This window comes from Balaenoptera musculus, chromosome 20 (genome assembly GCF_009873245.2).
Source record: "Balaenoptera musculus isolate JJ_BM4_2016_0621 chromosome 20, mBalMus1.pri.v3, whole genome shotgun sequence".
In the NCBI taxonomy this organism is placed as follows: domain Eukaryota; kingdom Metazoa; phylum Chordata; class Mammalia; order Artiodactyla; family Balaenopteridae; genus Balaenoptera; species Balaenoptera musculus.
The window spans coordinates 14,459,956-14,483,622 of record NC_045804.1 but is presented as its reverse complement, the minus strand read 5'-3'; the positions used below and the strand labels follow the sequence as shown (position 1 = coordinate 14,483,622).

The window sequence follows — 23,667 nt, the reverse complement described above, 5'->3', positions numbered from 1 at the left end:
AGATGCTTTATGTTTCCCTCAAGTAGGCTGGCCTGAGGGGTCGGGGTGCTGCTCTAACTGGTGAAACGGCCCATGTGTTTGTCACGTGGTCCCTGCAGCTCCCACAGCAATACACCCATCCCTTTAATGTAGTTGTTCATTGCATTGCATTCTCATGATCTAGTTATGTCTGTGAATTCTTCAAAGGCAAAGCTTGGCCTTAGGCAGCCCCCTATCCCCCAAAAGTTGCCCAGCATGCAGAAGGTGCTCAATATATGTTGAATTGAATACTGTTCTCTAATGAGATAATTATATTTTATCAGTGAAAAATATGTGCCATCAAAACATTTGTCATTCTCAATAATAAACTAAATTGCTAGCAGGGTCCAACACATGCCAATCACCTAGTTGGGTAGTTGGCAGCCTACCTATGACACTGGGGACTGTCACTGTTACTATACACTCTATGCTTGACACAGAGGAGGCTTTCAGTAAATGAGTGAACAAATGATGAATGAATGAACACTTTCACTTGGGAACCAAGAAGTGCTGACTCTCTCTGCCTCTGAAACACTGTTATCCAATGTTCATCTGTTCATCCAACAAATAGGTATTGAATGCCTACTATGTGCCAGGCACTGTTCTAGGTGTTAAGGATATAGCACTGGATAAAACAGATAATGTTCCTGCCCTCATCAGCTTACATTTTAGTGCCTGAATACATACAATACACGGGAAGAGGCAGAGTACTTTTTTTTTTTTTTTTGGCCGCACGGCTTACGTGATCTTTGTTCCCCAACCAGGGATCAAACCTGGGCCCCAGCAGTGAAAGGGCCAAGTCCTAACCACTGGACTGTCAGGGAATTCCCAAGGTAGAGTACTTTTTGAAAAGTAAAGTCAGGAAAAGGAGGAAGGAGTCCAACGGAACTTTTAGGTACATGGGTTTGGAACTCTAACAGGCCTGGGGGTGACCCTTGCTCTGCCACTTGGCAACCCTCTAATTGTTGGGAGAGTGACCTAACCTCTCAGCTTCAGCTTCCACCTCCATAAAGCCAGAATCATAATTCTTACCTTATACTACAGTTGTGAGCTTGAAATGAAAATGTATGTAAACCAGGCATACAGTGTTCAACAAAGAGGAATTGGGACTATTATTTTTGAGTTTAGTAATGCTTTCTCATTCCTGACCCTGTCACAGGACCTGCACATGGATACAGGGATCTAGCACAGTATTTGGCACAGAGGAAAGAAAAATGTGATGTAATAATAGAAACACCAGCTGACATTTCACTGAGTGCTTACTCTATATGCGGCCCTTTATGGCAGGGTGATGTCATTTGGTCCTTGTAAGAGTCCTAGAGGGCTGTCATTATCCCCATCTCAGAGTTGTGGCAAGGAGAAGGTCAATAACGCACCCAAGGTCACAGAGGTACTGAGTGGCCGCGTTGGGATCTGATGCCACAACCTGCACCCTCAACCACCACAGTGAACGGCTTACTTGCTCTGTACTGACTTTTCCCCACCAGCACCACGGCCCTGCCTGAGCACATTCATTCAGACCAGCAGGAGCGAAGGATCAGCTCTCACTGTCCATCCTGGATTTCAGCACAGCAGCTTCTTGGGCCCGCCATATGCCGACACCCTCCAGCAGCAGCCCTACCTGTTATGTTGACCACGATGCTGCTGACCTTGGATATGCGGCTGGCTTCCACTTTGCACGTGTAGTTGCCGTTGTGCTCCACCGTGGCCATCACTGAGTACACGGCCTCGTTGCCGTGCCTGCTGTGTGCTACAATCGCCTTGTCCTTCTGGATTATGATTTCCGGAAATGACTGGGCCAGGTGCGTCACTTGAATGGTGCACTTGATGTGGAGATCATCCCCTTCTATGATCGTTCCCTTGGGGCTGATGTGGAACTTGGGATTAGAGAAGGATTCTACAAGAAGAGGACAAGCTGGTTGGATTCAGGTTCAAACCTGGGTGAGGGGGAAAGGCACTTCCTCCTCTTTTCTGTTCTTTTTCATACCAACCACAGTTTTTCCTTATTAATTAAAAAAATTCAACCTTTCCCCTCAAAAACCTTAGTCTAGGCTGCTTTGATGCTTCCTCCCTTTTCGCTCATTCTTGCATCTTCAGCCTTCTTCTTAACTTCAGTTCTCTAACTTTCTTGAGCCTCCCAAAGGCCAAACCATCTTCCCTAGATCTCATCTACAGAACTTTGTTCAAATGACCTCAGAAATAATCACAGCAGTGAGAAACAGACTCTCCCCCTGCCCACCAAGGATTTCCTAGGTAATTATCGCACCATTTCATGGACCTCTGGCATTGCAGCCTAGATATTCCATCGCTTTCCAAAGTGCAGCTTCGTGGAAATGCATATTTAAATAACCGTATGCCCCCCAAAAGTGATTTCTAATCTGTTCTACCTCTTTTTAAAAAATGCTGGTTGTGACAGACTAAATTGATTTCATGACTCATGCAGTTTGAAAAACACTGCTTTAATAAAATATGGGTCAGATATCAGGGTGTCGGATCTTCAGGAGATGGTGAGAGAAATAGGGCCAGGCCTTTGCTTCCACCAAAAAAACAGCAGTGCGTAAGGGAGTATGTACACAGATTACAACTATGTAAAATGCAGATAAGAACATTAAAAAATGTCAAAAGTGAATTCAGGGTATTATAATACTTTAATATTCTTTTTTTTTTTTTACTGTAAAGTCATTTAAATTCACAATAAAAAGGTATAATTTAAAAAAGTCATTTCCTGAGTAAAAGTCAAAAAGAGAGAGCATCTAACTAACTCCAGATGCACCAGAGATCTAAATGCAGAAGAAAAAAAAAATTAACGCACAGAAACAGTAAAAGAAAACATAGGTGCATTTTTTCTTTAATAATCTTGGAGTGTGGAGGAACTTTAGGTGTGAATCACAGAACTGGATACCGTAAGGAAAAAAAGATGCATAGATTTTTTTTTTTTTTTTTGGCTGTGCCGTGCAGCTTGTAGGATCTTAATTCCCAGACCAGGGATCGAACCTGGGCCTATGGCAGTGAAAGTGCTGAGTCCTAACCACTGGACAGCCAGGGAATTCCCAAAAGATGCATAAATTTGATTAACTAAAGATTAAAAGCTTCTTCATGGAAATAAAAAATAGGACACATGACAAACTGAGTAAAATATTTGCATAGTACCTGACAAAGAGCACATTCCTTTAATTTATAAAGGGCTCAAACAAATCAACCAGAAGTGGTAAATATGGGCAAAGTGTGTATGAACAGGCAGTTTATGGGGGCGGAAATGTAACAGACCAATAAACATAAAAAGCATACTCAACCTCACGGAAGACCAAAGAAATACAAATCACAGCAATGATATATCACTGCACCTCAATCAGATTGTCAAAAATAACAAAACATTGATAATATTCTGTGTTGGTGAGGATGTGGAAAATGGAACACTTTTGATGGAAATGTGCATCCATTTGGAGGAGTACTTTGGCGATATCTTTCAATACTGAAAATGCACAAAACATTTGAATCAACAATTTGACCCATAAATAATAATAAAATACTCACGAAAGTACAGAAGTTATAAGTATGTATAAGTTATAAGTATAAGCAAGATTGTCTTAATAGCAAAAAAGTGGAAAAATACCTAAATGCCATCAATAGAAAACGAGGTAAATATATTAGGGCACAGGATTCCGAGTTGCCACTAAAATGGTAAAGATTTGTATTTCTTGATATGGACAAAAGTCCATATATGTTATGGTTGTTAAAAAGAAGTTATAAGATAGAATGTTTGACTGGTCCTATTTTTTTGTAAAAACAAAGAAAAACAAGCAAAAATTGTGTGTGTACATGATGAATGAGCAGAGCAAGTCTAGAAGACCACACAAGGGTTTTCTCTGAGTAGTGGTACTTACTATGAAGACTGTCACTTTATACTTTATATAGTACCATATTTTCTGAAAATTTAACCCACACCACGTATTATAATAAGAAACATATCATATATACAAAATACTATATATTATATATACATAATACTATATAGTAAATATATACACATAAATAAAGTATTATGCATACACAATGGGCAGAGGTGAAGTAAGGTACCAAAAGCAGAGGGTCGTTTATGATAAGCTTTAGGGCTCCTATCCCGAATACATTTGCGGCTCTCTGCAGTAGACTGTGCCTTCTCCTGATTCCTCCCTGCTTCACAACTGCTTCCCTCTCAGGTCACCGAGAGCTGCTGGTTGCCTAACCTGGAGCTCTGAGCTCTCTCTGTCCTGGACACTCACACCCAGGCTCCCCTCTGCTGTTGCCTTTCTCTCCTGAGAGCATTTCTCAGGTCACCTCATTTGTTTCCTATTTGTCCAATGTCTTGGGGATGGAAGGGTGGGTAGAAGAGTGGAGTCCCTCATCAAATGTGGGAGGCAGAGGGACTTCCCTGGGGGTCCAGTGGGTGAGACTCCGCGCTCCCAATGCAGGGGGCCCGGGTCCGATCCCTGGTCAGGGAACTAGATCCCGTATGCATGCCGCAACTAAAAGTCTGCATGCCGCAACTAAGAAGTCCGCGTGCCACAACTAAAAAAGATCCCGCGTGCCGCAACTAAGACCCAGCGCAGCCAAAATAAATAAATAAATAAATATTAAAAAAAAAAAAACAACCTGGGCGGCAAAGGCTGAGGACCTGGTCCCCCTTCCCTCTGGATCCCCTCCAGACCCTACTTCCTGGTGTCTGATCCTCACTGGCTTAAAGCCACGGTTTCCAAACTGCAGGTCATACAAGGCATCGTTTCAGGGAGTCGAGGCCAGTGCTATAAAAAACTGAAAGAGAATAGAAAGAAAAATAGCAAAATGCATCATGTATTAAGGTTAAGTGTTGTTGGGAAATATATACGTATATATATATTTTTAACTGTGTCACAGTCAAAAAGTTTGAAAAATATAAAGTGATTAAGAACAGTCTTGAGACAGCAGTCCAGACAGAAGGCCCCAGCCCCTTTCCAATTCTGGGCTCTTTCTCCCCAGACCAAACCAGCAAACCAGAAAGAATGATAAAAAGGAGAGTAGGACTCTGACCCCTCACGGTGACCAGTTCACTCCTGATGGACCTAGAGGGCTCCACGTGGGTCCCGGAAACGATCCTAGCTTGACACTGGAACCATATAGCATGGTCTTGCTCTTCAACTGTGAATTTCAGCGTCACAAAATTCTGGTTCTGGGAAGTTTTTTCTCTTTTTTGCTTGACGCCTTTTACATTTAGTTCGAATTTTTCAATTGTGAAATGTATTGGAGCCTTTTCCTCCGGGACAGAGCAGTTGACCATCACGACCCCGCCTTCTATGACCTCCTTCTTGTCCAGCGTCACCCTGGGATCGGACACTCCTTTGGGGGAAGAGAAAGTCTGTTAGTATGTTTGCTCCAGTGGCACAAGCGTCCCTCAGCTGAGTCACTGTGGCTGACCCATCTGAGGGTTCTTCTGTTTTGTTCCCAGAACCTCAGTGCTACCTACCAGGTAATTATTGAGTGAGTATGTTTCCAGCACCGTACCAGGTACTTTGAAAAATATAAAATATGTTTAAGATGTGGTTGGTGCTTTCAATGTTTATAACTCCATTGGGAAGGCAATCATCCCAACTGATACAGTTAAAAACAAAACAAAACAGCCTGTATTTGTGGATATTATTGTGATTGTTGTTATAATTTATTGAATGCCTACCACAAGCTAGGATTGACTTTATATCCATGACCCGATTTTCTAATTCTCATAATAAAACTCTTGGGTGGGCAGGAAAGAGAAAATTATGCCCATTTTACAGATGAAGTAGGTGATACCCAGAGAGGTTCAAGACTCATCCAAAAGCTCACAGCCGTCAAGCCCCAGAGCTGAGACTCGACTCCAGGTCTGTGTGACTCCAGAGCCAGAGGTTGGGGGGTGGAGGGAGAGGAGGGAGGCGTGGCCTCTCAGTTCAAAAAGCAAAGCTGAAAATAACCAAGCATCAGAGTGTGTCACAGAGACAGAGTGATGGAGCAGTCGGAAAAGGAGGAGGCCCTCTTTGCCTGGGGGGATCAGAGAAGATCCTAGAAAGGAATAGGGCCTGAGAGGAATCTTGGAGGGAGGGGGTTATTTGGACGCATGAGATGGGATGAGGGCTAAGGACAGGCATTTCAGAGCGCACACGTGCATGGGGATCTGCTTGTGCTAAGGGTTAGGAGTGGCTTTTCAGGAGGGCCGTCCGGAGCCGAGGAAGGGCTGGAGGGGAAAATACAACGGGTGGTGAGCCAAGGTCAGATTAGGGGGAGCCAGGAGAGCCTGGCTGAGACTAGATGTCCCATCCAGGTCCCGTGGTCTGGGGATCATGAACTCCACCTTGGAGTCAGACAGACTTGCTTGTATCCTAAAACTGCCTCTTCCTGGATGTGCCACCTCCCCCAGTCACCTAAGACTCATGAACCCTTTTTCTTGACCCACCCAGGTCAGAGATGGAGGGCTGTCCTCTTGGGAAGGAGATCTGTACTGTGTTCTCACCAGTGCTGTTACTTCTGGTGGCAGCTGTTTGAAAAGGTGTTCCCCTGCCCCACACGAGCTCCGCAACGGACGGGGTCATGTCTTATTCATTGTTGGGTCCTCAGCCTGGCTCAGAGTGGGCACTCGATACATGGGTGATGAATGAATGAATTGCCTTTTGTCTACTTCAAAATCCTATCATAATAATCAAGAGTTGGACAGGCCAACTGTGGAGTCAGATAGATCTTGGTTCTCACTCTGGCTCTGCCTTCTATGGGACCAGTCTACCCAACCTCTCCGAGCACCAGCATCCACACCTGTACGTGGGAGGAACCAGGCTTATCTGCCAGTGCAACTGCAGGAGGAAAACGCAACACGTGTAAAGCACTTAGAATCGTTTACCTCATGAGGGCCTGATAAGTGGTATTTCTTATTACTGGAGGTAACAATAGTATGAATGACTATTCTGATCACAGAAGTGAGCTCAAAAGTGCAGAAATGACAGTTATGTCAGCAGCTGTCAAGGAGGCACAGGGCTGAATTCACAAACTGTATCCATTAAATCATCCAAGTTTGTCAGCGCATTTCTTTTCAACGTACATTTCCCAAACTCTTGGCCTGCCAATCTTTCCTCATCACTAATGTGAATACCTGGACCTGTTGGCTCCTCCCCTGTCTGCGGTGGAGATGGAGGAGGGCTGGTCTGCATCCCTGTGGCTGTTGCCCCTGGTGACACAAAGGGATGTCTGGCCAGCTGTGCCCCAACAGACCAGAAGACACCCAGGGAGGAACTGGCCTGGGGGGTGATGCAGTCACATTCTCCCGTGTGAGCCTCAAAGCCTGACGGGAAGGTAGCCAGAGGTTGTATACTTTTGAAAGGAAAACGCCCCCAAACACTTGCCCACTGGTTCTTCCTGCTTCTTGTTTGATGAAAGGGTTATTTCTTTCTAAGGATGGTCAGGGCAAGCACCTCGCACACGACGGGCCATTCATTCATCCAACACTCAATCACTAAGAAGGCTTCATCTGCTACCCATTAATCCTCAAAACAAAACAACCTGGACTTCCCTCGTGGCTCAGTGGTTAAGAATCCGCCTGCCAAGGCAGGGGACATGGGTTCGAGCCCTGGTCCCGGAAGATCCCACATGCTGCGGAGCAACTAAGCCTGTGTGCCACAACTACTGAGCCGGCGCGCCTAGAGCCCCCGAGCCACAACTACTGAGCCCATGAGCCACAACTACTGAAGCCCGTGTGCCTAGAGCCCATGCTCCACAGTAAGAGAAGCCACCGCACAGCAACGAAGAGTAGCCCCCGCTCGCCGCAACTTGAGAAAGCCTGCGCGCAGCAACGAAGACTCAACGCAGCCAAAAATAAATAAATAAATAAATAAATAAATAAATAAATTTATAAAAAAACCAAAACAACCTTCAAGGGTACACATAGATTCCCAGTGATCTCTATTTTAGAGACAGGACATGAAGACCTGTCTTTAGGAGGTCGGAGAATTTGACTGAGGGGCACTCTGCTGGGTTGGCAACCTCTTTCTCAGCCTCTGCGCTTTCACTCTTACGCTACATCCCTTTTCTCTGTCCTTTGCCCCACTTCACCATCAAGCAAATTCCCACACCATCTTCTATATCTGGACCCAGTGTCCCTTCTTCCAGGAAGCCGTCCCTAACTTCACTAGGCAGAACTGTTTCCTCCCACCGCTGTGCTCCCAAGGCGCTCAGATCATATGACTGTTGGACCGCAATGATTTGTTTACATGTCCCTCTTCCCCACAGGACTGTAAGTGCGTCCACAGCTAGGACCTGTCTGATGTATTTTCATGTCTGGCACCTATTTTTTTTCCTGACTTGCAGCCTTGGGACATGCTTCTTGAAGGAGTAAATCAATGAATGAATGGATGGATGGAACTCTATGACCCAAATTTCCCACAATGATATTTCTCTTGTTTTTCCATCTCTATTTCTACTTGCTGTTTTCAACTGTTTAATTTATTCCACAGTCATTTATTGAGTGCCTACTATGAGCCAGATTTTTGTTTGTTTGTTTGAGATACAAAAATAGACCAAACACCATCTCTTAGCTCAGGATCTCATAATCCAGAAGAGCAGACAGATATGTGAGAAAGTTGCAATATCGAGTGAAATAGTAATTGCTGCTTACTGGAAACTCATTATGTGCTGGAAATTGCACTAAGCTCTTTACCAACAGGATATCTTTTAATCCTCTCAATAACTTCCTGAGCTCGGTAGTATTATTATCTCTATTTTACTGATGAGAATTTTAAAGTGTAGAGAGGTTAAGGGACTTGTCCAGATTGGAATCTAGGCAGAGTGACTGCAGAATCCAGAGTCAACACTCAGCCCCATGACCTTGATATAAATACCACTGAACGCAGAGAAAGCATAAGAGCTGTAAGGACTGGGACCATGGGGGAGATCAGTTTTGTTTGGGAAAGTGTCAGAGAAGAGATCATTGAGTTGAGTGTTGAAGGAGAAATAGTTCACGAGGAGATGAGATGAAGAGGGTATTCCAGGGAGAGAAAATAGCATGTGCAAAGGCACGGAGGTGAGGAAAAGCCTGGTGTACTGGGAGCATGTCTAATGCCTGCATTTCCAGGTTAGGAAAATGTCAGGCAGATGAGTGAGAAGGATGATGGACGGGCAGGTAGGTCCGGTGTTACGACTCATTGAATCACCATTCTGGCTCCTGCATGGGTTCACGCTTCACCTGCCTGAGCTGTGTTCCACTCCAGGGACTCACCTCTCACCAACACCGTGTACTCCACAGTCGTTTTCTCCTTGTTGTTCAGGATCACGGTGCATTTATAGGTCCCTGCGTCATAGACCCGGGCTTGGGGAATAAAGTAACTCTCTGTGTTCTCCATGGAGGAGACGTTGTGAAACAGCACGTCATCCTTATAGAACAGCACCTGGTGTTGAGGCTTGACACTAGACGTGGTGCTGACATCCACGACGCACTGCAGGGTCAGGTTCTCCCCATTTTGCACCTCCTGCTTCGGCAGGAACTGCATGTGGATGCTGTTGATGGTGAAAGCTAAAGGCCAAGGGAAGGAGAGCAGACACACCAGTTATCTCAGAAACAACGTCACCACATCAGATTGGTATCATCACATCCATGCAGTATAGTGTCCAGGGGTCCCAGGTGAGTAGTGACTGTGTGTGGCGGGTCAAGCACGAGGCAGCTGATACTAAGCTGCTCATATTCCCACCATGACAAGGTGGCAGCCTTTGGAGTGTGACAAATAAAACATGTCCCTAAGATGTATGCAGCCTGTGAGCTGCCACATGGTGGCCCCTGGAGGGAGCATAGGATTCAAGCAGACAAACGTTCAAGTCCTGGCTCATCACTTACTGTGTGACCTTGGGTGATTAACCTCTCTGAGCTCAACTTTCTCATCTATAAAATGGGGTTATAATACCTACATAGTAAGTTGCTGTAAGACTTACAGAAGAGGAGCAGGAAATCACCTAGTGATTTCCTGGGTATACCAGTGCCTGGTACACGGTAATTGCTTGATAAATGATGGCTACCACCATTCTGAAATCACACGGTCACATCCAGAAACCGCTTCCCCAACCCCACCCCACCCACCCACCCTCCGCCTGCCCAAATTAGCACAGTCTCAACTGGTGTTTTCTAGCTGATGAAGTCAGAAGCCTCACCAGATGGGTGAGAACTTGAAACCACTTTTTCTCATGCACCTTGCTTCCCGTTTTTGCTTTGGCTGCTAAGAAGTATAAGCCCCAAATTTTACCTCTAGCAACCTTTGGGATGCAGTTTTCTGTGCTAAAAGAGTCACAGTTTTATTTGACTGCCATATTTTCCTCTCATTCTGATTTCCTTATTTATTTTATCCTATTGAACAATAATACATAATTTTTATAAGTGGTCCCAAATCATTTTACAAACCAAAAAAGGTATAGCAAGGTAGCTGGCCAGAGATACTGGCAAAAAATCGTCTTTCTTTCTCTCTCTTTTAATAACGTCAAACTGTTCTTGAACACCTTAGAATTTAACTTGTCTATAACATGTCTCAGGTTTTAAGCTGAATACAACAGTCCATCCTTGTGCCTTTTTTTCTGAGCAATTAATTTAACAAAAAATGGCATCTGATTAGTCATGAGATGAAACAAGATGACTGTTTAAATTTATTTCTTACAGCAGGAATCTTTAGAATTCCCTTTTCTGTCTTTCTGTATTCCTTATTAGCTCCTGGTCTGAGGAGCTTGCTGGGTGAGCTATCGGAACAAAAGTTTCTTTGAACCATGTTTAGTTTCCCATAGATTAATACGTTCCCTTCCCAGGTAGGGACAGGCAACTCTCCCTACTCCTTCAGTACCTCCTTCTTCATTTTAAGCCATGCTGTTTAGTACAGTGATTCTATCAGGAGATGGTAAAGAGCAGAAGATGAGTGCAGAGTTAGACTTCCTGGGCCAAATCCCATCTCTGCTCACAAACTGTGTGGCTTTTAGTAAGTTACTGAGCTTCTCTGAGCCTCAGTTTGTTTATCCATAGAATGGACATAAAAACAGTAAGTGTAAATGAGAACCTGAATTTAAGTTCTTGGAGCAGTTCCTGGTACAGATGAATTGCTTGCAAAATGTTAGCTAGATTCTGTCAGTCACAGGTATAATACCAACTCTTGAGTCTTGAGGTCTCTAAAGCTCTTTCTTGAAATCATATTTCTAGTCAATTTTTTCAGAAAAAAAAAAAAACAACAATTTTTTAATTTCCCAGGTGAATTACAGCAACTTCTCCAGACTCCCGGTGTTAGTCATCGCACTGTGTTGGGCTACTTTAGTGTCATCAACCTGAATGAAATGCATACCCATGGCTGGTACACCCCAGACTGGGACACAGAACTGGGTACAGGAAGAAAAAAAGTCAGGCACACCCGGTCCAAACCCCTGATCCCACAGTCATTAGCTGGGTGTCACTGGGAGTTACTTAACCTCTCCAGGCTACCACCTCTCCTCCTATAAAGTAGGAACACTAATACTTGCCTTCCCTGGTATTTTAATCTTGAACAATGACGGAACCAAGGTGGCTGAGAGCACTGAAGGGGCAGGTTTGTATTGCCCGATGCGTGGCCCCTGATTGACACCTCCTTCCTGCTTCCTCAGCACCATTCATTCAGCAGACATTGAAGGGGGCGTCTCTGTGCCAGCCACTGCACCCAGTACTGGGGATTCAGAGAAGGGTAAGACTGGCACAGTTTCTGCCCACCTAGAGCTCACAGTCTGCATTTCACAGTTCTTCCCTACTCCAGGCCTTCCAGCCTCAGAGCCAGCCCTGCCTGGGTCTCCTACCGACCATCCCTAGGGAGCTCTACCACTGTTTAACAATTTTAAAGCAAACTTGGCTAAAGCATCGGGTAGCGGTTTTTTAGAGAGGATGATGTGCACTAACACAAGACGCTTCCGCCTACCTTGCTTTTCTAAGCAAATCTAATATACATCTGCTTAATAAATTAACGCAGCTGATTCACTGGTAGGAACCACACACTTCCATGGCCAGCAGGAGCAGACAAGGAAGAAGAAAGGAAGGCAGGACATGGGATTTCCCCGATGGTCCAGTGGTTAGGACTCCGCACTCCCACTGCAGGGGATACGGGTTCGATCCCTGGTCGGGGAACTAAGATCCCACATGCTGCGCGGCGCGGCCAAAAGAATTAAAAAAAAAAAAAAGAAGGCAGGACAGGAGAAGGAAAAGCATTTTTTAAAATTATTCAAGACATAGGGCTTCCTTGGCAGCGCAGTGGTTAAGAATCCGCCTGCCAATGCAGGGGACACAGGTTCGAGCCCTGGTCCGGGAAGATCCCACATGCCACAGAGCAACTAAGCCCATGCACCACAACTACTGAGCCTGCGCCCTAGAGCCCGCAAGCCTAGAGCCCGTGCTCCACAACAAGAGAAGCCACTGCAATGAGAAGCCCGCACGCCACAACCAAGGGTAGCCCTCGCCGCAACTAGAGAAAGCCCGCACGCAGCAACGAAGACCCAACGCAGCCAAAAATAAATAAATAAATAAATATAAATTTATTTTTAAAAAAGCAGATTCCCCAGCGTCAGACAAGCCCTCAGATAACTGTAACCCTGACCAACATTTTATCTGCAATCTCCTGACAAACCCTGAGTCAGAACCATCCAACTAGGCCATTCCCAGATTCCTGACCCTCAGAAACTGTGAGATAATAAATTGTTATATTAAGCCACTAAGTTTTGGGATAATTTGTTAAGGAGCAATAGATAACAAACACACCATCCAACCTTCAAAAATCTCTACCTGATTGATGTAGAGAACAAACGTATGGACACCAAGGGGGGAAAGTGGCGGGGGGCTGGTGATGGTGGTAGTGGGATGAATTGGGAGATTGGGATTGACATGTATACACTAATATGTATAAAATGGATAACTAGTAAGAACCTGCTGTATAAAAAAAAAATTCAAAAATTCAAAAAGAAAATCTCTACCTGATTATTAAGATAATATGGAAAATATTATCCTCTTTGTGAATAAACTTTCCAGGAACAGCCAGTAGAGAGACCTGTGTGTAGGTCTCACTATTTACACGATAGAGTGATTGCTACAACCGGGGCCTCCCGGAGGTTCACAGATGGGTGTCAGGGGGCCCATGAACCACCTCTGATTATATGCAAGTATGCGTTTCTCTGGAGAATGGACCCAAAACGTTCAGAACTGTAATGGAAGGACGGGGTTGTAGAATAGCCTAAAGAGGCCAGATCTTTTCAACCTGGAGAGACGAGGGGCTGATGGAGACGACCCAAGTAACAAAGTCACCACAGCACAGATAAGACACCTAGGGACCACAGTGCCAAATCCCCAAATCCTAAAACAAAGGGTTTTAGGATCCCCTCTGCCTCAGGCTACCGGTCAGCGGATGCTGATGCTCCAGGGAAGATGAGGCATCCTGACTCAGCCACTCGGCCCTCAGCCTGGAAATGACTCAGAAAGAAAGGGGGGAGCGGGTAGAGGAGGAGGGGCCCCCCACCATCGTCAGGAAAATCCAGGGAGCCATGAAGCAGGGAGGCCCTGATGAACTGCGGTGCTCAGCATGCAGCGTGCTGGCCCAGCTCATCTGACTCTCAAGCATATCCAAGTTCAGTTCGAGTCCCTTTCAGTGAGACATTTCTTGAGCACCTGTGTCAGGTGCTGGGATTACAAGGTGAATAAGAAAGCATCCCTGCTGTCCTAGACTGTGCAGGCTGGTGGGGACCCAGATAGCTGGAGTACAATCATGTAAGCACCAGGAGGAAGGGTTGCCCAGGAGGGGCCAAGGGAAGCCTGAAGGAAGTGACCCCTGAACTGAGCCTTGGACCAGGACAGGAAAGGGTGGTGGGGTGCTCGGGGCAGGAGAACAGCAAGTACCAGGGCACAGAGGCATGAGAAATCAATGCATTCTGGGCGCCGGTGGTTACAGGAGCCAGAGTGTGAGGCTGGAGGGTCCAGGGGGCCAGGTAGGAGGGGGGCAGAACAGAGAGCCTTGCCCACTGTGCTGACAAGCTGGGCCCTGTCCTGAGGGTCTTGCGGGGGAGGCAGTAACAGGATGACACTGGAGCTTTAGAAAGATCACTGTGGGCTGGAGGAGAGACTGGAGGCCTGTAACAACCTGGACGATGGTTCAGGTGAAAGCTGATGCAGCCTCTGCTCAGGCAGATGCAGTGGTGCTGAGGGGAAGGGGTGGACTTGAGAAATATTTAGTGTAGGCAAAAGGGCTTGTTTTTTGGGGTGAAGAAAATGTTCTGGAACTAGACAGAGGTGATGTTTGCACAACATTATGAACGTACTAAATGTCATTAATAATAACATTTGTAATATGTATTTTACTTGTTTGATTGGCTATGGGGATTGAGGCAAAGAGTGGAAGATAAGGTTCCTGGATTAGGTACCCAGGGGGATATGGATGCAGTGGACTGACGGAGACAAAGCCAGAGAAAGATAAGGGCGGAGACAAAGTCGTGGTGGTGCAGCTGGTTTGAGGGGCCCGGGGGACCACTAGGAGGAGATGTCAACCACTGGCCCCGTGGGAAGCTTGATGGTCGGGGGAGTGGCCAGAGCTGGAGTGGACTTGAGGGTGGGCATGTGGAGGTGTACAGAGTGGAGGGTTGAGCTTCAGAGAGGATGAGACCCTGGGAAAGTCCAAGTCTCCCGGGGGAAAAAAGGAGGGTTTGTCAGAAAGGTGGGAGAACACCAGGGAAGAAGGTCTACGAGGCCAAAGAAAGAGGCTCTGTGCTAACACCGGGGTCCCGAAGGCTAAGGGCTGGACATGTTCATGGCATCTATGAGAGGGTTCTAGTGACAGGGAGGCGTGGGGGCCAAGGCCAGACCTGCTAGGTAGGGGCGCCTGAGAGGTGAGGAAGCGGAGACGGTGATTAGAAACCGGGCTTCGGAGAAGTTTGACTGAGGAAGGGAGTGGATAGATAGTGGGGCACAAGATAAAAGGGGGATGGGGGGCGGGGGGGGGCAGGGGGATTGTCTGTGATTTTTCTTTTTCCTAAAAAACCAAGAGCTACCAATCATGTTTGCAGACTGAAAGGAAAGAATAGATACTAAAAGTGGGGTGGAGGCTGAATAAAGACAGCGTGAGATCCTGGGGGAGGAGGGTGATGCCAGAGATGGGCGCGGAGCCCAGGTGGACAGGCTGGCCGTGCCCCACCACGGGACAGACACGGCCTCTGAGGCCAGGAGGGAAGTCAGGAGGACGGGTGGGGAGGAAGATAAGCCTGAAGCCGGGGCAGGGCGGGAAGTAGAGGGAGTTCCCTCCAGACAGCACTGTGTTCTAGGTGAAGAGGGAGCTGAGGTCATCTCCTGAGACTGGCCGGCTGGGGTTGGGCGGGGGCCTGAAGTAAAAGGAGAGGAAGGGCCAGGGCGGACCAAGCACCTCAACCGTGGAGTAGGCCACGTGGAGCAGGCTGGCAGGTCATGCACGTGCAACGTGGTCCTGGGTGGCCTGAAGAATGGGAGACCTGGGTCCCAGCCCCCACTCTGCCAGCACCCAGTGGTGACCTTGCACAGGCGCCTTGTGTAAAACAGGGCAGAAGCCTGAGGAGGGAGTAGGAGAGCCTCCCGGCTCTGGGTCCTGCAGCTCTGAGGTCTCCCCCGAAGGTACAAGACCTTTCTCTAGGAAACCTGGGCAGGGAGCGATTTACCTCCCCCTGAGGTGGGGACGAAGACGGGAGATTGGAGCAAGAGAAGCAGAAGCCCAGAGGCACACGCGTCGGCGGGGTGTGGTCTGGGCTAGAGCAAGGGCACGAGGGCTGGAGTGGACAGACAGGGAGGTGCAGGAGCCGTGGTGGTGGGTGAGCTAGGACCATAGTAAACCATTATTTACTGATCACTGCCTGCTGGGCTGGCACGTCACCTCTTCTTATCTAATCTCATCTCATACTGATGCATCACCCTCATTTTACAGATTGGGAAAAAGGCTCAGAAAGACAGAGTAACAGTGGCTTTAAAGATTTGAGTCAGGCCTATGGCTCCAGGCTCCGGACAATCGGGTTTTGGGAAGGGGAGGTTCTGGTGCTGATGTCCTGCTATCCGGCTCTTTTTGGACAAGTCGGTTGTTTCTCTGAGGTGCAGAGATATCATCAGTCAATTAGGTTGATTATGAAGATAATGGACATCCTGCCTCCATGGGTTGCCATGGGGATCAAACACCCATAGAAGCACATGGACACACGCACAGGAGACCCACCAGACCGGCTTTGCTAAGTAGCCAGCACGAGCCCTCTCCGTGCAGAGCTACTGCTCCAAGCCTTGGCTCAACAAACCAGCGTCACCCACACACGTCATCTCCAAATAGCTGTACAACTGTCTGCAACCCAGTCACCCCGATTCTGCGTGGAATGAAGTGACCTCTGACAAGGGGATCCTATTCTATCCTGTTCAGAGCCTCTGACAAGGCTCTCCCTCTATTCAGCCCCCAGACCCAGCCCAGTCCCCTCCTTCACAGGGTCCAGATGAAGCAAAACAAAACCTGCTTATCTATTTGTGTGTGTGTGTGCATGTGTATGTGTGTGTGTGTGCTGCCCTGCCGTGCAGCACGCGGGATCTTAGTTCCCCGACCAGGCATCGAACCTGTGCCCGCTACAGGGGAAGCACAGAGTCCTAACCACTGGACGACCAGGCAATTCTCCAAACCTGCTCATCTTAATGATTCAAAATTAGCTCTAAAGTGGATGACAGACCAGATTTCAAAGACAGGCAGAAGCCCCACTTCCCATGCCCAAGCACAAAATATTGCAGATATCATCGTAGCCTCATGGGTAGATGGGAAATGATATCTAATCTGTTTTAGATCATTTAGGAGAAAAAAAATTCACAACAACAATTTAAACTATGTTCTGACTTCGGGACTTCCCTGGTGGTCCAATGGTTAAGAATCCCCTTTCCAGGGCAAGGGACACGGGTTTGATCCCTGGTTGGGGAACTAAGATCCTCAACTAAGCCCACGTGCCACAACTAGAGAGAAGCCCCGGCACCGCAAGGAAAGATCCTGCATGCCGCAACTAAGACCCGACGCAGCCAAAAATAAATGAATAAATAAAATATTTTTAAAAAATAACTAAATAAACTATGCTCTGACTTCATGAATTTAACAAACTGATTATATCTAATTTGTGAATAAACAATCAGGGATAGGGTAGAATATGAAAAAAAGAAATTTATGGTAGAACAACAAAAAACAAATTATGGAATCACTTTCTTATCACCCCCCCCCCCCAATCCTAACAAACAGCATTCACCAGGATCTAGAAATGTATGCTACTTCTAGAACATGCTGATTAAAACTTGGCTTAGAATAAGTGTTTTGTTCCAAAACCTTCTTAAAATGCAGAAAGGAATCAACTTTAGCTGACAATTCGAATATGTTTCTGAATTGTTATAAACATTAAACCCGAGCAATTTGACGTGAGTTTTAAGAGTCACAGGTAGGAATTTTACAACTTACAGTTTTCTTGACCCTCAAGGCTTGAACCTGGAAAAGACAGGAGAAATATGTTGATTTCACGAGCTTCACTTCTCATGAAGTTTAAGTGATGTGGGAAGACAGTGCAAACTCACAGAGCAGAAATGTCAGCAGGCCGCGGAGCCACATCGTGCCCCCCTGGGTCCACCCCAGCGGCATCCTGAGAGGGAGCGGAGGCTTCGGGCAGTTAGTGCTGCTTTTGCGCCATGCCCCGGAGGCAGAAGACACTTCCCACGCGACGGAGGTGAGAAACCTGCCCCGTGAAAAGCAGAGACCCCTGTGGGAGCTTCTCCAGGCGCCGCGGACAGACCGGCCGTGGCGCTGGTCAGGTAATGGCGGCCATGCTGGAAACCAGGAACAATGCCTGGGCGGCCTCATATCTCCTCAGGAAATGACTGGCCTTCCTGAGGGGCCACCGGGCGCAGCTGCTTTGTTTAGTTTGTTTAGAGGGAGGAAAAAAAGGCACAAGTGACATTTGCCTCAGCGCTCCTGGCCCTCCTTGCGTCTGGCCTGGATTTGGGGGCCCCTTCTCGCGGCAGCCTGACAGGGTTCGTCCCTCTCTCCGACCTCCCCGCAAAGGGCTTCTCTCCCTGGACACTCACCAAATCTCTGTTTTCCCTCTGGCCCCTCCAAGGGGGCTCTTTCCACACAGCCTAAATCTGGACCTCCTGCCTTTCCTGACAAAGGCATGGAGAGGACTGACTTTTTCAGAAAATTGCAGGTTTGTCAGGGAGACCCTGTAATGGCTCCCCCCACTGCCCTCCGGGGAAAGTCAGTTTCCAATCCTGCACGATCCAGCCCTTGCTTACCTCTCCAGCCTGGTCTCTCACCTCTTCCTTCCTTGCCCCTACATTCTGGTTGCTAGAATTTATAGTTCCCAGAACACATCACATGTCTGTGACTTTGCCAATGCTCTTCCCCTGCCTGGAGTACGCTTTCCCCTCTCCTTTTCTGGCGAATTCCTACCCATTCATCATAACTCAGTTTAGGCATCAGTCCTCTAGCATTGTCGCCTGTCTTCCCCACACTGAGCTGCCCTTCCTCTGGGCCCCTCACCTCCCTAGTCTTCCTTTGTCAGACACTTTCTACCATGTGCCGTAATGGCTGCTCCTCCCCCAAGTGGACTGCTGGCTCCGTGATGGCGGGACAGTGCCTGGTACCTAGCAGATGACCAAAAACATTAGCAAAACGGGTGACTGACTGAAAGAGGACAAGTTAACTGTATTGTCTGAATTAGATGATCGTTGCCTTGGGGTCACGGTGCTGCTTTTTGAAATGTTACCCTTGAATACCGTCACATGGTAAAGCTAAGTCATATTAGAACTGGGACCAGAGAAACCAAAGACTTCTCTGCCTCAGGGCAAGTACCTAGAAGTGGTGGCTTCCAGCTAGAGAACAATTCCTCTCTGTGATCTACGGTTCAATGGAAGTTTTGATAAGAGCTGTTAGAGAGCAATGCATGCATAAAGGAATTTTTTTCTATTGTGTTTTTTTAGTTTTGTTGTTCTGTATTTTCCATTCCCCACTGTAAACTATCTCCTTTGGCAACCTACTGGAAATTACCCCCACCAGCTACCAAATTTTGATTTGGCAGGGAAAAAAAGGAAATGCCATGAGTAATAAAATAGATGTTGGTTTCAAAGGTAACTTTTACAAACTGTAGAGTAAGCAACTTTTGCTTCTCAAAGTGACATTCAAGCCATAGTGATAAATGTCCCACCGCATGGCCCTAAGTTCCAAAGCAAACTTCTAAAAATTAGTTATTGTTTCATCCACAATGCTAGTACTTTTAGAACACCAGGAGAAAATAAAGCTTTATTTCAAAAATGTGTTAATGTTTCAAAAGAAAAGTGGAAAAATTATATCCCACAACTTACACTGTGCACCAGAATAAATTCCAAATGGACCAACCATCTGAAGGTACAAATGAAACATAAAAGTTCTAGAAGAAAACATAAAAGAATTCCTCATGATCTTGGGCAAAGGCTGGTTTAACTATGACTTAAAATCCAGAAGTCATAATATGAAAGACTGATAAATTATACTCCATGAATAAATGTTCTGCTTTGCCCCCACCCCCAAAAAAAGTTCAGTCAAGAGAAAAACTATAAACTGGAAAAACTATTTGCAACTCACATCACAGACAAAGAGCTAATCTCTCTGATATGTAAAAAGCTCTCAGAAATCAAGAAGAAAAAGATCAACAATACAAAAGGAAAATGGACAAAGGAAATGAACACATAGATAACATAAGAAAAGTTACCTGAAATTTAATTTTAATTTTAATTTTTTTTGGCCATACTGTGCAGCTTGTGGGATCTTAGTTCCTTGGCCAGGGATTGAACCTGCGCCCTCGGCAGTGACCGCTCAGAGTCCTAACCACTGGACCACCAGGGAATTCTCAGAAAAGGTATCTGAAATTTAGAAATAGGCAAAAAGGATTACAGTGTATTCTTTCAATACGGTACTGGGCATTGACCAGCAGGCTCCCCTAGGTATTACCTGACTCTCTAAGGGTACATAAATCTTTGTTTGAATTGCTACTTACTATTGACTATTGTCAGTAAAGGTAAACATTCACTTAACGTAAAGTTGATAGCAATGCAAAAGATTCTTGTTATCTGTAGTGGGTGGTGGAAACTGGGCAACTAGGAATTTTTCATAGTAAACCTTTCTGTACTTTTTAGTTCTTAAGTTATGTGACTTTTTATCTCTTTTATTTTTGTATTACCTTTTAAATTTTTAAAAAATTGAAAAATTTAAGAGCTTTATAGAGGTATAATTGACATACAATAACTGCACCTATTTAAAATTTACAATTTGGGAATTCCCTGGTGGTCTAGTGGTTAGAACTCTGCACTTTCACAGCCGAGGACAGGGTTCAATCCCTGGTTGGGGAACTAAGATCCCGCAGGCCGCTGGGTGTGGCCTAAATAAATAAATAAATAAAAGTTACAATTAGAAAAGTTTTGACATGTGTGTACCCCATGACATGAACACCACAATTAAGAAAGTGAATATATACATCACCCCCAAAAGTTTCCTTGTGCCCCGTTGAAACAGGAGGGAAGCGGGCAGGGTACAACCTTTAAAAGAATGACATAGCCTGAGGACACAACATAAACTGATTAGAACCAAATAGGTCCAAGACAGCAGACAAGTTGACTTCCACTAGACCTTGAGCCTCAGTATACCTCACTGTAACACATCAGTAAGCTAAATGACACACCCACAGGCGCCATGACAGCTCCAAGGCTGACCATAAGGGTCAAAAAGTGGGTGGTAGCCCAATTCCTGGAAATCCCCACTCCTTCCCCAAAATAGCTGGAATACTTCTCCCACTTATTAGCCTATGAAATTACCCACCCCTATAAAAACTGACAAACCCCATACCCTGGTGCCTTTCTCACCTTTTGTGTTTCTCTCTGAATAAATCCACTTCTTACTTATCATTTTGTCTCTTGCTGAATTCTTTCTGCAATGAGACATCAAGAACCTGAGCTTCATTAAGTCCTGAGACCAGGTGTGTAATCTCAGTTAACAGACCATGGGTTCAAGTCCCAATCTGAGTTACATGGTTTCACCTTTGCAATCCTTTCTTCCCTGAATCCCTCTCCCCACACCCACCACCCCCTATACAAACACTGATCTGCTTTCTGTCACTATGGGTTAGTTTGCATTTCTAGAATTCTATTTAAATGGACTCATATGGTATGCACTTTTTGTTGGTTTTTCTGGCCTATCTTCTTTCAATCAGCATAATAAGTACTTCATCCTTTTTATTGCTGAGTAACATTTCATTGCATGAAAATACGGGTTTGCTTATTCACCTATTAATGGACGTTTGGGTTGTTTCCAATTTTGAACTAATACAGATAGAGCTGCTATGAACAAGCCTTTGTCTGGACACATACTTTCATTTCTCTTGCATAAATACCTAGGAGTGGAATGCATGGGCTATAAGGTAGGTATATGTTTAGCATTTTAAGAATCTACCAAACTGTTTACCAAACTGATTACACCATTTTACATTCCCACCAGCAATGTATGAAAGTTCTAGTTGCTCCACATCCTCATCAACACTTGGCAGGTCAATCTTCTCAATTTTAGTCATTCTAGTGGGGAGCATAGTGCTTTCTTTTTTTTTTTCAATTTTTTTAATTTTTATTTTTACTTATTTTTTTAATTTTTTGGCTGAGTTGGGTCTTCGTTGCTGCACGTGGGCTTTCTCTAGTTGCAGTGAGTGAGGGCTACTCTTCGTTGCGGTGCGCGGGCTTCTCATTGCGGTGGCTTCTCTTGCTGCAGAGCACGGGCTCTAGGCGCGTGGGCTCAGTAGTGGCGGCTCACGGGCTCCAGAGCGCAGGCTCAGTAGTTGTGGCGCGCAGGCTTAGTTGCTCCGCGGCATGTGGGATCTTCCCGGACCAGGGCTCGAACCCGTGTCCCCTTCATTGGCAGGTGGATTCTTAACCACTGCGCCACCAGGGAAGCCCAGTGCTTTCTTATTATGGTTTTAATTTGCATTTACCTGATGACTAATGACATTGAGCATATTTTTATGTGCTTATTTGCCATTTAATGGGTCTATTAAAATCTTTTGCTCAATTATTAGCTAGGTTGCTTGTTTTCTTAGTGTTGTGCTTTTAGAATTCTTTATATATTCTGAATATAAGTCCTTTATCAATTACGTAATTTGCAAATATTTCTCCTAGTTTGTGGCATGTCTTTTTATCTCCTTAATGGTGTCTTTTGATAAGCAGAAGCTTTAAATTTTACAGAATCAAATCCAATTTATCAATTTTTCCTTTTATGCATCATTCTTTCGGTGTCACATCTAAAAAATCTTTGCCTACCAAAGCCTCAGAAATTTTCCCCAATGTTTTGACATTTCGATCTATTAACTACTTTTTTAATTTAAAAAAAATTTTATTTATTTATTTAATCTATTTATTTTTGGCTGTGTTGGGTCTCCGTTGCTGCACATGGGCTTTCTCTAGTTGTGGCGAGTGGGGGCTACTCTTCGTTGAGGTGCACGGGCTTCTCACTGCAGTGGCTTCTCGTTGTGGAGCACGGGCTCTAGGCACGTGGGCTTCAGTAGTTGTGGCACGCGGGTTCAGTAGTTGTGGTTCACAGGCTCTAGAGCACAGGCTCAGTAGTTGTGGCGCACGGGCTTAGTTGTTCCATGGCGCGTGTGGGAATCTTCCCCCACCAGGGCTCAAACCCATGTCCCCTGCATTGGCAGGCGGATTCTTAACCACTGAGCCACCAGGGAAGCCCCAATGTTTTATAGTGTTCAGTATATTTTTCATTATAAACCTTTGTGTCCTTTTTAGTTTTTAAATCATGTGAATGTATCAGGGTGTTGGAAATCACTTAAAATGGCTGCTGTATCCACCCCAGCCCAGCCCAGCCAATACCGCAGGGTGACCTGTGCTGAGGCCCCAGAGTCATGTCAACATGGGGCTGGTCCTTCACAGAACTTGTGGATCCTCATGGGAGAGCCTCCCTTGCCATTCTCCTCAGGTTTGTCTGTCTGTCTGTCTGTCTGTCTGTCTGTCTGTCTCTCACTCTCTTTCCAGGGGAACCACTCCTTCTAGCTCTCATGGAAATCTCTTCCTTCTCTCTTATGACTTGGCTGTGAGATAAGAACTGAAGCATATGTTCTCCATCATTTATTTTATTCCTTGAAAAGATCATCATGCTCCTTATTCTTTATTTGTAAAGTAAGAATGTCTTATGAAAAGTTAAAAAAGTATAAAAGGATTTTTTTTTTCCTATTTCACCTTTTTAAAAATAGGAAATCAAGTGGCTTTTTATATGTGTGTGGCCCCCACATATCTTCCCCTTCCTTCCTCTGGTTCTTAGTGGATTCCTTGATTGGGGAAAAAGAAAAAAGAAAAAAAAGGTTCCGCATAACTATTTTAGCTTCTTGGTAACTAAGCAAGGAACTGACTCCTACATTGCCAGGGATGAAGACCCCAGGAGTGCCCACCAGGCAGAACAAGCTCACCCAGGGCCCTATTTCTACCACAGTACTGCTCTCTTCCCCTCTTCTCAGCCGAAGGGAAGGAGGACAGAGTGGTTTCTACATGCGGTGCTTCTGCCTTCAAAAACCAGGGATGTCACCTTTCATTGAACACATGACATATCTGAGCTT

At 45.7% G+C, this 23,667-nt stretch overlaps 1 protein-coding gene across 2 annotated transcripts in view; it reads right to left on the bottom strand.

Annotated features, from left to right (window-relative positions):
• The window catches only part of PECAM1 (platelet and endothelial cell adhesion molecule 1), a 53,423-nt gene extending 35,551 nt beyond the window's left edge, over positions 1-17,872 (bottom strand). For both annotated transcript variants that reach the window (XM_036835850.1, XM_036835849.1), the window contains exons 1-5: positions 17,609-17,872; positions 17,496-17,522; positions 9,263-9,556; positions 5,065-5,370; positions 1,640-1,915 (exon numbers count right to left, since the gene is read on the bottom strand). In XM_036835850.1, the coding sequence (XP_036691745.1) occupies positions 1,640-1,915; positions 5,065-5,370; positions 9,263-9,556; positions 17,496-17,522; positions 17,609-17,672 (967 nt within the window). In that variant the 5' untranslated portion in view covers positions 17,673-17,872. The remainder of the gene's footprint in view (positions 1-1,639; positions 1,916-5,064; positions 5,371-9,262; positions 9,557-17,495; positions 17,523-17,608) is intronic.
• Positions 17,873-23,667: the final 5,795 nt, after the last annotated feature.